This window comes from Leptosomus discolor, chromosome 6 (genome assembly GCF_034619465.1).
Source record: "Leptosomus discolor isolate bLepDis1 chromosome 6, bLepDis1.hap2, whole genome shotgun sequence".
Lineage (NCBI taxonomy): Eukaryota > Metazoa > Chordata > Aves > Leptosomiformes > Leptosomidae > Leptosomus > Leptosomus discolor.
Genome location: NC_141396.1, coordinates 67,357,825 through 67,370,468, shown reverse-complemented (window position 1 = coordinate 67,370,468; position 12,644 = coordinate 67,357,825). Strand labels below are relative to the sequence as shown.

The 12,644-nt window shown below is 70.8% G+C and overlaps 1 protein-coding gene across 1 annotated transcript; it reads right to left on the bottom strand.

Annotated features, from left to right (window-relative positions):
• Nucleotides 1-2,263: 2,263 nt before the first annotated feature.
• On the bottom strand, nt 2,264-12,366 carry LOC104341197 (uncharacterized). The gene is made up of 12 exons (XM_086467370.1): nt 12,265-12,366; nt 11,555-11,681; nt 10,277-10,390; nt 9,836-9,964; nt 9,605-9,739; nt 8,131-9,034; nt 7,913-8,017; nt 6,888-6,936; nt 6,221-6,622; nt 4,679-4,805; nt 3,900-3,998; nt 2,264-3,324 (listed from the first exon to the last, which is right to left on the bottom strand). The coding sequence occupies exons 1-12, from the start codon at nt 12,364-12,366 to the stop codon at nt 2,264-2,266; spliced, it is 3,354 nt and encodes a 1,117-aa protein (XP_086323496.1).
• Between the last annotated feature and the right edge of the window lie 278 nt (nt 12,367-12,644).

Here is a 12,644-nt window from a genome sequence, read left to right as displayed (position 1 = left end):
ACGCCAGCGCCGCGTCCTGGTGTAATCCCCGGTGCCGAGCGGCGCCCGGCCGCCTCCCTGCCCGCGTCACGGCCGCTCCTCGGGGCCGCGCGCGACGTCCCGCTGCTCCCCGGCACCGGCTCCACGCCATTCCCGTCCCCCGGGATTGCGGCGTGTGCCTGGAGCGCAGCGTTGGCCGGGGGGGGTGCCGGTGGCAGAGAGGTCGGCCCCGTGTCCCCAAGGGACGGCGTCGCCCGCTGCCAGCCCCCAGGGCTGCAGGGGTGAGGACGGGTCCGGCAGCGAGCCGCGCTCCGGCACGGCGCAGGGGCAAAGGCTGTAGGGACCAGGCTGCTTGTCCCTGCCCAGGTAGAGATCCCAGTGCCCCCCAGTTGATCCCAGTGACACAGGGGACGAGTCGGCTGGCATGACGGTATTGCCGGTGGGAAATACCTCCGAGGCCAGCGTCGGGGGCGTGGAGGGACCAGCCTCTCCCTGTGGCCGACCGCCCCAACCGGGGCGTTTCTCCCAGCGCTGCCGTGACTGGGACCAGCTGCCCGTGACCTCCCAGCTCCCCCTCTCAGGCCGTAGAGTCAATAAAGGATTTGTCTGTACAGCTGCCTGGGCGCTGCCCGTGGGGTAACCCGGGGGGCGGCCCCGGGGGGGGGTCACTGCCGGCAGCCCCATCGCCCCCTTCTGCACGCGGCCACCAGCCCAGACCCCCGGGATGTCCCTCGGGTGAAGGCGGGGGACTGTCACCCGCCGCTGCAGCTGGGCTGGGGGGACCGGGGGCAGCCCCGAGAGCCTCTGGGCTCCCTCCCGTCGCGCTGAGGAGCCCCCGAGCCGCCTCTGCGGCCGCCCAGGGCGACGCTCCGGCCCTTTGCTGCCATCCCAGGCCTCGCCGGACACCCCCCCGGTATGTCCCAGTCCCTTGCACTGGGCCCAGCGCCCTGGTGCGTGCCTCAGCGCCAGGCAGAGGGGCAGCATCTCCCCCCCGGCACTCTGCCCGGGACACCCCCCGCCAGCTCCAGCCGCCCACGGGCCACCCTGCCTGCGCCAGGGGACGTGGCTGCCGTGACCCGTGTGAGGGTGGAGCTGCAGGGAGGGCTGTTCGGGGGTGCTGTCACCCACCGCTGTCCCCAGCGTGTCCCCTGGGATGTCACCATCACCCTGGGATTGTCACCCTCGGCCGGGTGGGCACTCCCACGCGGGGACAACACAGGGCTGAGCCCTGGGGACACTCGGCCCTGCCGCTGCCCCGCGCCAGCCCAGCCCCACCGCGGCGGTTGCCACACGGGGCCCGCGGGAGGCCGAGGGGACGGGGGCAGGGGGTGGAGTGGCCACGGGCAGGAGGGGGGGCATCGCTCTGCGCCCCTCGGCCCTGCCCGTGGATCCCAGAGCCTCGAGTGGGGCTGCGGGTGGCAGCTCCGCCTTCCCGTGGGGCGACTGCTGCGTTCCTGTGGGGCAGCTCCGCGTTCCTCCTCCTCCTCCCCAGGGCCCCACGGCGCTCCAGACCCCCGCTTTGCATTAATTCCGAGCCCTCATCCCCAGGGTGCCCGATGCCCTCATCCCCCCCGGGCTGCAGCTCTTCCTCCCGCCCCGAGCAAAGCCCCTCGCCGCAGCGGGGGACGGCGGGGACGCTGCCCGGGACGTGCCGAGCGGGAGCCGCACGTCTGCGCCCACGGGCGAGGCGCGGCCTGACGGCTCAGGGGGCCGCACACCCGCAGCGCCCTTCACCGGGTGGCGGCAGCGCCGCCCCGGCTCCCCCTGCCCCGGGCTGGCCCCTCCTCGACACCCCAGAGCACCACAGGAGACCGCGTCAGCCCCGTCCTTTATCCGAGTCTGTCCCCAGCTCAGCCGACGGCCCCGGCGTCTGCCCCCCCCCGGGCCACCGAGCGCCCCCGCACCACCGCCACGCCGGGGGTGGTGAAATGACCCTGAGTTCCACGGCTCCGCGGTGCCCGGCGCAGCTGCTCCTCGGCCGAATCCTCCTGCCACGAGGCAGCGGCACCCTCCGGCTCGGCTCCAGCCGCCCAACCTCCTCCGCTGCCCCCCGGGGCAGTCTCTTCACCCCCGGCACGTTCCCCTGCCCGCCCAGCACATCAGCTCGCCTCCATCCTCCTCCTCCTCCCGGAGGCCCAGAGCCCCGCGGCGGTGCCATGAGCGCCGCGGGCAGCGCCGCGGCGGCACACCACCAGCTGCCGGGTGCGTCCCGTCGTCGCAGGCTGCCGCACCTCTGCAGCGCAGCCCGGAGAAACGCCGCCCCTTCCCTTCGCCGGCCCTCGCGCTACCGGTTATCCTGGGGCGAAACCTTGCCGGGGCTGGCCCCCGGCTCCCGGTCGCGGTTCGGCAAGCCGCCGGCGGGCGAGGCAGCAAGCGCGTGGACCTTCTGGTGGTGGTTCAGGGACTGCCGGTGCCGGAAGCTCTTGCTGCAGCTGTGGCACTGGAAGGGCCGCTGCTGGGTGTGCCGGCGCTGGTGCTCCTCCAGCAGCGCCTTCTGGGGGAAGCTCTCGGCGCACTCGATGCAGCGGTAGAGCCGCTCGCCGGCGGCGCTGGCCCGCGCGGGCCGGCCGGCCCACCCGCCCCGCAGCTGCCCCCCGTGGATGCGCTGGTGCTTCTGGAGGTGGTGCTTCTGGATGAAGCCCTTGCCGCAGGCGGGGCAGCGGTAGGGCCGCTCCCCGGTGTGGATGCGGTAGTGCTTGTTGAGGTTGGACTTCTCGTTGAAGCTCTTCCCGCAGGCGGGGCACTGGAAGGGCCGCTCGCCCGTGTGCAGGCGCTGGTGCCGCAGCAGCGCGGCGTGGTGGGCCAGGCTCTTCCCGCAGGCCGTGCAGATGAAGGAGCCGTTGCTCTTCCTCTCCTGGCTCTGCTGCCGCGCCAGGAGGTTGCGCTTCAGCCGGACGCTCTTCCAGCCCAGCGGCAGCGCGGGGGGCTCTTCCCCCGCCGCGCACGGCCGACGCTCCTCCGCGCCGGGCCGCGACACGGCCGCCTCTGCCGCGGCGGCGTCTCCTCCCAGCGGCATCCCCTGGGGCAGGGCGAACGGCGGGTCAGTCCCCGCGCCGAGCACGTGCTCCGCCGGGAAGGGCAAGCCCGCGGCAGGGTGAGCTTCCACCGGCACCACCACGGGCTTAAATTCGGGCTGGGCGGCCCCGCGTTCGCAGAACTCCCCCAAGGCCTCTCCCGCCGCCTTCTGCTCGTCCGAGCCGGCGTGGCTCTCCCAGGGCACCAGCGGCTCCTGGCTCAGGGGAACCTCCTCGTCCAGCCTCGCCGAGGACGCCGGCGGCAGAGCCAGGACGGCAGATCCTTCCTCCTGCGGCTGCTGCTCTTCTGTCTTGATCACAATCATCTCACCTGCCGAGAGAGGCACCGACTCATCCCCGGCCAGGGAAGCTCTCCTGGGCTCACAGCCCCAGGGCAGGAGCGGGAGCTGAGCTTCCCCTGCGGCGCCCTGGGGGGACGGACGGACGGACGGACGGACGGAGCGCCGTTAGCGAGGGGGCAGGAAGGTTTCACCGAGAGCAAAGCGGGAGAAGGACACCCGAGATGGCGGGGGGCTTTGGGGGTTATCTGGGTGTCTTGTTGGACCTCAGGGACATCCGACGGACTGACAGCACAACGTGCATAAAGAAACCGGGGGAAACGCGGAGGCACCGCGGAGGCTGGAGAGTCCTCGGTGCCGGAGGGAACGTTGTCGGGACCGGCAGAGTTTAGGGGGTGACTCCGGGGAGAAGGATCAAAGCAAAACCCTCCAGGAGCAGGAGGGAGGGTCTGTCTGCGGGCACCACGCTAAGCTTCGCCCCAGCTCTCCCTGTTTTCCGCCCTTTCGGGCACTTCTGGGCTTGCAGGTTTGGTGGGAGCAGTTTTAAGGCGGCCGCGATCGCGTGTCGCGAGTGCCCGTCCTGAGCCGAGCGGCCGCCGTGACTCACCGCCGCCGAGGTGCCCCGGCACCGCTCCCTTCTCCGGCAGCCCCGACTCCTCCTCGGCCGGCGGCAGCAGCGCGGGTTTGGAGCCGGCGTCCGTGGGCCCTGGGGAGGAGGAAGCAGCGGTACGAACCGCTGACGCTGGGCACCAGCACCAGCTCGACCACGGGCTGCTGGGGCACAGCGGGGGCTGTGGGGCGCCCGGAGGGGTCCTGGGCCCCCAGAGCAGCACCTCGGGTTTCCCGGGAGGAAGCGGCCTGGCGTCAGCCAGACCAGACCAACGATTTCATTTACCCCGAAAACACGTGACTGTCACCCACTCGGCCTTTAAAATCCCAGTCAGAAATAACCCGTGCTACAATCGAGGACTCTGCAGCCAACCCCTGCAGGGCGGTACGTGTCCGGGCCGCGTCCTGCCAAAAAACGGTGCTGGGACCCCGGCTGCGGGCACGTCGGCTGAAGCCCCCACCACGCAGACACTGCGCCGAGTCCCGGGGCTCCTCCGGCAGCGCCAGGCAGGGCTGGCGGAGGGCCCGATCCTGGCGGTGCCCGCCTGCCCCCCGCCGAGAGCGCCGCTGCGTGGGCAGGACGAGGTGTTCTTGGGACGCGCGGGGGGAGCGGGAAGCACCGCTGTCGCCCACGACCGAGGGGCGCCAAACCTCGACCGCGTCAAGGCGTCGCCGCTCCCTGCCCGTGCTCCGCCGAGCGCCCAGACGCCACCGCAGCCTCGAGCCAGCCCGGGGGCCGGTAACGTGCCTGACACGCGAGCACGGACGGATCCTCACCGAGAGAGACGGCGGGCTCGTAGTTCCCCTTCACGGCGACCCTGTAGAGCTCCTTCTGCCGGCTCTCCGAGCTCCCCCACTCCTGCTCCGGCAAACTGGCCGCCTCATCCTCGCACGCCGCCGGCACCTGAAACCGCAGGAGGCACCGCCTTGGCGCTGCCGCACCTCGTCCGTCCCCCAGGCCCCTCTGCTCCCCCGGGAAAGCTGACGGCGGGGTGAGGCCCAGAGCTCCGAGGGGAAGGAGCCGTGTCACGGCCCGAGCCCAGGGAATGCTGTCCGGGCGGCCCAGCGAGGCTGTCGTTTCCCCCCCCCGCACGCAGCCGGGACGGGTTCGCCAGCACCTCTCCTTCCCTCGATCCGCGCCCGCAGCCTGGAGCCGCCGTGTGAGCCGCAACCCCCTGACGCGGGGGCAGGACGGGTGGGAGGGCACCGTCCCAGCGCTGAGGTGACCAGTGGGACCCAACGAGGCTGAAAATGCTCAGAGGGAGGGGGTGTGCTGGGCTCCCCCTCTTCGCTGGGGACAGGGAGGAGCGAAGTCCCCGGCTGCTGCCTCGCTGGGCCGGCTCTCGAGGCAGAGCACCGCGGGGGCCGCGTCCGTGCCGCTCCCTGCTGCAGCCAACGCCGCACCTCACCGGGCACCTCCCCGATACCTTGGGCACGTCCCCGTTACCCAGGGCTTGTCCCCGTTACCCAGGGCTCCTCCCTGTCCCCTTGGGCACATCCCCATTAGCTGAGGTTCAACCCTGTTCCTCGCTGAGGGCACGTCCCCGTTACTCGGGGCTTGTCCCCATTACCTTGGCCTTGGCCCTGTTCATCGCCATGGGCACGTCCCCATGAGCTGAAGCTCGTCCCCGTTACCCGGGGCTCCTCCCTGTCACCTTGGCCACATCCTCGTTACCCTGGCCTTGTCCCTGTTTGTCACCATGGGCACATCCCCATTACCCAGGGCTTCTCCTTGTCACTTTGGGCACATCCCTATTACCTTGGCCTTGTCCCTGTTCATCACCTTGGGCACATCCCTATTACCTTGGCCTCGTCCCCGTTCCTCACCTTGGGCACGTCCCCGTTACCTGGGGCTCCTCCTTGTCACTTTGGGCACATCCCTATTACCTTGGCCTCGCCCCCGTTCCTCATCATGGGCATGTCCCCATTACCTGGGGCTCGCCCCCATTCCTCACCGAGGACACGTCCCCATTACCTTGGGCTTGTCCCTGTTCATCACCTTGGGCACGTCCCCATTACCTGGGGCTCCTCCTTGTCACTTTGGGCACGTCCCTATTACCTTGGCCTCGCCCCCGTTCCTCACCTTGGGCACGTCCCCGTTACCTGGGGCTCGCCCCCGTTCCTCACCGAGGACACGTCCCCGTTACCTTGGGCTCGTCCCTGTTCATCACCTTGGGTGTGTCCCCATTACCTGGGGCTCCTCCCTGTCACCTTGGGCACGTCCCCATTACCTGGGGCTCGCCCCCGTTCCTCACCTTGGGCACGTCCCCGTTACCTGGGGCTCGCCCCCGTTCCTCACCGAGGACACGTCCCCGTTACCTTGGGCTCGTCCCCGCCGGGGCCCGGCCCGGCCCGGGGGGCCCAGCAGCTGCGGTGCTGGAGCTGCCGCTCGACGTGCTCCAGCCGCCGCGTGTTCTCCCGCACCAGCGCGGCCAGCGCGGCCCACTTGCGCTCCAGCCGGCTCCCGAACTCCAGCACCGCCTTCTCCAGCCCCGACACCTTCTTCTCCGCCGTCTCCGCTCGCCCTTCCAGGCTCAGCAGCCTCAGGGCCTGCGACTCCACCTTCCGCTCCACCGCCTGCACCGCCGCCACCACCGTCCACAGCGAGATCTCGGGCACCGCCGCCGCCTTCTCCCGCTCGGCGCCGGGCCCGGGGAGGGGGCCGGGGCCGTGGGGCTGCGGCGGGAGCGGCTGCCAGGCCTCGGGCCCCCACTCGGGCTCCTGTCGCGGGGAGCAGAGGGGCCATGAGGGGCTGCTCCCCCGCCCCCCCCCCTCCCCTCGCCGGGGGGCGGGTTTGGGGCCGCGGGACCGGCGGGCCCGTCCCCTCCCTCCCGGCCGCGGCCGAGGCCCGCCGCGCCCCCGCCCCCTCAGCGCGGCTCCGCGCCGAGGCTGAGCCCCGCGGCCGGTGCCCGCCGCCCGCCGCCCGCGCCGGGGGCCCAGGGGAGCCGCCGCCGCCCGCCGCGCCCCCCCGCCCCCCGCCCCGTACCTGAGCGGGGCCCCAACGGGCCATGGCCGCCCGCGCCGCCGCCGCCGCGCCGCACAGCGCCCCCTGGCGGCCCGCCCGCAGCGCCGCCCCGCGCCCGCCCCCCGCCCCGGGGGGGTGTGGGTGTGTGTCCCCGGGAACGCCGGACCCCCCCCATCCCATCCCCGACCCCTCCTCGTCCCCATCCCATCCTCATCCCCAACTCACTCCATCCCCAACCTCAACCCATCCCTTCCCCAATCCCATCCCCAACCCATCTTCATCCCATCCCCATCCCCATCCTCATCCTGTCCCCATCCCCATCCCCAACCTCAACCCACCCCATCTCCAACCCCATCCCATCCTCATCCCCATCCCCATCATCTGCATCCCCAACCTCAACCCACCCCTTCCCCAACCCCATCCCATCCTCATCCTCATCCTCATCCTGTCCCCATCCCCATCCTCAACCCCATCCCCAGTCCATCCCATCCTCATCCCACCCCCAACCCCATCCTCATCCCATCCCCATTCTCAACCCCATCCCCCTTCTCAACCCCATCCCCCTTCTCAACCCCATCCCCCTTCTCAACCCCATCCCCCTCCTCAACCCCATCCCCCTCCTCAACCCCATCCCCATCCCATCCCCATCCCCAACCCCAACCCCCACCTCATCCCCAATCCCTCCTATCCCAAACCCCATCCTTATCCCATCCTCATCCCCATGCCATCTTCATCCTATCCCCACCCCCACAGTGGGACCACAGCTCCTGCACGGTATTCCAGCCCCACGACCCCCGCCCCGCCCGGTGCTCCCCCAGCCTCACTCCTCCACTGACACTCCCGGTACCCCCCACCCAGCCAAGAGGGAAAGCCCCCCACTCCCACCCCCCCGAAGCCGAAGGAAGCTCAGCATCCTGGTTTCTACAGCATCTATTGGTGCTCTCCGGAAAACCGGAACGAGTCCTCCACCACAGCCGCGCCCCGTCCTGCTCCCCGCGTCCCACCCGCCCCGGCCGCCCCACCGGGGCTCGGGAAGAAGGAGCGACCTGCGCACCACAGGTCTGCGACGGGCAGGGCCGGGCCCCCTCTGCTCCCCGCGGCAGGGCGGGAGGAGCTGGGCGCTGCTGCCTGTGCTCCGGCCCTCGTCCGACCTGCCCGTGTCCGGGGGAGGAGAAGGTCCAACAGCGGCTTCCAACGCCTCCCGGCTTCCCACCCCCTCTTCTGCCACGCTGCCCGCCTCGGCGCTTAAACGGGTGCCACGGGCATCGGGAGCTGGTTGTCGCCATCGCAGGGGGGCTGGGGGACCTCCGGCTGCTGGTGGATCCGCTGGTGCACGTTCAGGTTGTAGCGCCGCTTGAAAGACTTCTGGCAGACGCCGCACTGGTAGGGCCGGGTGCTCGTGTGGGTCTGGTGGTGGCGGACAAAGTCAGCGGCCCACACGAAGCTGCGGTTGCAGCAGGGACAGAGGATGAGGTGGCGGTTGGTGTGCCGCCGCTGGTGCAGCATCAGGAAGCTCCGGCTGGAGAAGTTCTCCATGCACTCGTTGCACGTGTACGTCATTTTCCCGGGCAGCAGCGGGTAACTGTCGGGGCTGGGATCCTCCCACAACGCGTCGCAGTCCGTGCCCAGCGCTTGGAGCTGGGTGGAAGGGTCCGGCACCCAGCTGGAGCACTCCTCCGCCTCCAAGGGCTGGCAGAACCCCTTCACCGCCCGGGCCCGTAGGTGACACCGGATTTTCTTCTTGGACATGAAGCTCCGGCTGCAGTGCACGCAGACGTAGGGCGTGCAGTTGCTGTGGCTGCGCTGGTGGATGACGAGGTTGATCTTCAGCAGGAAGCTCTTCTTGCACACGATGCACGAGTAGAACTTCTCCCGGGCGGCGTTTCGCTGGCAGGCCGCAGCCCGGCCCGTGTAGGAGCCCTCCACGGGCTCTCCCGGGGCAGCCGCGGCGCAGTCGGGACCCGCCGGCGCCGTCCCTCCACACCCCTCTTGGATCGCCTCCTTCCCCAGCGCTGCGGGAACGTCTCCTGCCAGACCTCGGCCGCCGTCGCCCAGGTCTTTCGCGTCCTCCTCTTCCAGAGCCTTCGAGGGCGTTTCAGGCACCGCCGGCTCCTCCGCAGCCCCCTCCTCCGGCGGTACGTCCGTCGGGATCCCCACCTCGGCATCTGCTGGGAAAGTGCCAGAACCCCAGCGTCGCTCCGCCGCACCGTTCCGAGGAGAAGGCGCACAGAGCGAAGCGCGTCCCTCCCACGCCCGCCCCAGCCCAACGGCAGCCCCGCTCTCCGCGTCCAGCTCGGCGCCTGCAACCCGGGCTGCGCGACGGCCCGGCACAGCTACGGCTCATCCCTGCCGGCGCCCCGGGGGCGGTTTGAGATGACAAACGTCACCCAGGTAGGACGGGGGCACTAACAGGAACGTCGGGGCTGGTCCTTCGAAGCAAACGGGCTGGGTGGGCCCGTCCACACCACGCCGTGCCTCGTCCTTGACGGTTTCAAGGCTGGCAAGAGGATTTACTGCCAGAACCTTCCCTTGGCCCGTCTGAATCGCACAAAATCCTGTCTCAAAAGCCCCGGGCCTCGAGAGAGCCCCGTGCAAACGTCCTGCTGCTCTCGGAGCGCGCCAGCGGCTCCTCGAGCCTGCCGGCACCACCAAGGAGGGACGAAGGGCTCTGGCTGGACTGGACGATCTTCCGAGGTGCCTTCCAAGCCCTGACACCCCGTGATTCTGTGAGCCGGTACCTGCTGCGGCGTGAAGCGACGGAGACAGGTCCGGATTCACCGCTTCGAGGGAGCACGTGGAGACAGGGCAGGAGGGGGACGGGGTTGGCTGGTTGAGGTCCGTTGGGACAGCGGTGGCTTCAGGAGGGGCGTGCGCTGCGAAGGCAAGAGGAGGGATGAGGACGCTGGGCGAGGCAAAGCCGGGCAGGGGCCCGGGATCCCTCGCACCGGCTGGCTCGGCCGGCCACTCACGCGCGCTGCAGCTCTCCGGGACCGCCGGGCTCCTGCTTTCCTCCGGGTCCCTACAGTTCCCCTCACGAGATTCCTTCGTCTTCACCTCCCGCAGACCTTCCTCGCTTGGGCAGCTTGGGCAGTCCAGCTCTGGGGAGGAGAAGGGCACTTGGTTTTACCAGCAGCCAGCTGGGAGCTCGGAGGAGCCCCCAAGGGTGTCCCCCTCCCAAGCCCACAGGGCATCAGGACTCTGCAGCACGCAGCAGCTGCTGGGGCAGGGGAGGGTTCCCAGGCTATCGAGGTCTCCCAGCACACGTCCCCTGCGTCCTCTCCCAACACAGACCGCCCACAGCCGTCACGGGAGACACCTCGGTCCCCGTGGCTGCGGGCAGGGACCGCAGTCGTCCCGGTCAGCGGCCAGGAGCCTCGATTCTGGCACGGAGAAATCCCAGCGTCACGTACCCTTGGCGGGTGCCCGGGGCACGTCTGCTGCCTCGGGGTCTGGCTCCGCCGGCGCGCACGGCTCTTCTCCCCTCTCGATCCGCGACAGGAGCTCAGGCTTGGACAGGGCACAGTCTGTTCAAGAGCGAGACGGGCATCAGTGGTGAGGGGGGGGGCTGCGTCCCGGCGGGTGCCCCCACAGCCCGTCCCCACAGCGTCAGTCCCGGCCCAGACAAACGCCGTCTCCAGCCGGGGCGGCGTCAGCGCCGGCACACGGGGACGGACACAGGCGAGGGCCACCAGGCAGCACTTTGAGGGGGGATGTGAAAAGCCGACTCCCCCAGCAACAACAGCAAGAAAATCCATCCCCCACGCGGGGGAAACCATCCCTGCTACAGACCCCCCCCCCGAAATTCACCTGGCAGGCAGGAAAACACCCCAAAGCACAGGAAGAGGACTGCGAGGCTCTGGGTGGGAGGTTGGTGCGAGCCCACCCCCCGCAGCTCCGCAGCCTGCCTTGCTCCGAAGCACCACGCGTCGGTGCCGCGGCTCCTCACCGGCCGGGAGCGCCGCCAGCCCGGGCACACGGCGCCGGGCGAGGACGCGCGGCTGACTCGCCCCGCCGCGGCAAGGGGCACCGCCAGGGGAAGGCAGGGGTTGCCCACCCTGCTGGGGGACATCCAGGCTCCCGCTCCACCACCCGAGCGCTGGAAGGAATCAGTTACGAGCGTGAGGCGCTGGCGGGGCCACGCGGGGTGTCACGGCGTCGCACAGAGGATGGAAAAGAGCCTTAAGATCGAGGCCAGCCGGACTTTGGGAAGCTCGTTTCCAGCTGAGAGGGTCAGGCATTTGAAAATCCAGCCAGAAAAGCACCCCGAACGCTGCCCCCCCCGAGACCTCCTCCGCTGCCCAGCTCTCCCCCTGCACCAAGGGAGGGCGACTCGCCTCGCTGCCCACCCCGGGACAGACGGACAGCGCATCCACCGCGCTGATGGGAAACCACACGAGGATCTAGACAGACGTGGAAGAGGGAATTTCTGTGATGAAAAGAGGGAATTTCTGTGATGACAACGCAGGGAGCTCAGTGTACCTGTTCCCCATGAGGAGGACACCGAGCGCTTACTACTCCCTCCCGTGTGCAGCTGCCAACCTCCGACCTCTGCCAGAGGGGACAGAGAATTGAGCAGAAATCATTTGGGGGCTGGAGATGCCGGAGAAACGCAAAGGGGCAGAAAAGTGACCCCGAGAGAGCTGCTGGGCAGCGCCGGCGGCCGCCCAACCAGCACGAACAAAGCCTACACAGGGACACCAGCGTCTCGTAGTTGCCCTCCATCACGGTCCTGTACAGCTCCTTCTGCCCCTCGTCCAGGCTCGCCCACTCCTGCCTGCTGAAGTGCACCGCGACGTCCTCGAAAGCCACCAGCACCTGGGAGCGCAGGGGCTGGGCTGGAGGAGGAGGAGGCAGCTCCCCCCAACCGGCTGCTGGCCCCTCCGATGCCACCCCTCAGCCCTTCAACAGCCCGAAAAGCAGCTCCCCAAAAGCCCCCGTAAGGAGTCCCCCACACGCTCACCCCCAGCTCTGACAAAGCCCCAGCTCCCAGCCCCCCAGGCACCCTGCTGGGCTCCCCCACCGCCTCCTAACCCCCCCCTCAGCCACCCCCCCAAACAGCTCCCAGCCCCTCAACGCCCCCCTAAGCCACCCCCAGGCTCCCTCTCAGCCCCCTCAACCTCCCAGCAGCGGCCCCACAGGCTCAGCCCCACCCCCCCAAGCCACCCCTCAGCCCCACAATGGCCCCACAAGGTCCCACTTCCAGCCCCCCATCGCCCCCCTAAGTGGCCCCACGGCTCATTACCGCCCCCCAGCCACCCCTCAGCCCCACAATGGCCCCACAAGCGCCCCCCCCTCCCCCATTGCTCCCCACAAGCGCCCCCCCCCCCCCCCTCTTGCTCCCCATCAGCGACCCCCAGGCTCACCCCCACCCCCAGGGCCCCCCCGCCCCCGTCGGTACCGCGGGGAGCCGCAGCGCCCAGGGGGGCCCGTTCCTCAGGGCCGCCTCCGCCCGCTCCAGCCGCCGCTCCAGCTCCTCGAGGTGGGCGTGCGGCTCCGCCATGGCCCCGGGCACGGGCACGGCCGGGCCGCGCCGCGCCGCCCCCCGCCCCCCGGCCCGCCCTCCCGCCGCCGGGGCCGGTGCCGGCGCCGCCCCCTCCCGCCGCCCCGCACAGCGCCCCCTGCCGGCCGCCCGCAGCGGAGCCGCGCGGGGGGGGGGGGGGGGGGGGGCGCGGCAGCCGCCGGCCGGTGTAGCGCCGGGGCCGGGCTCTCCCCGGTGGCCACGGGAGAGGGAACGCCGCCGTGGTGCGGCGGGGGGGGGGGGGGCGGGGACACCGGAGG

Bases quoted from the DNA above. Each gene is read 5' to 3' on its own strand.
- LOC104341197 (XM_086467370.1), bottom strand. From the start codon at position 12,366: ATGGCGGAGCCGCACGCCCACCTCGAGGAGCTGGAGCGGCGGCTGGAG. The intron at 9,965-10,276 runs GTACGTGACGCT...TCTCCTCCCCAG, and splicing joins GCCCCGGGCACCCGCCAAGG to AGCTGGACTGCCCAAGCTGC. The intron at 3,999-4,678 runs GTGAGGATCCGT...CCTCCTCCCCAG, and splicing joins CGAGCCCGCCGTCTCTCTCG to GGCCCACGGACGCCGGCTCC.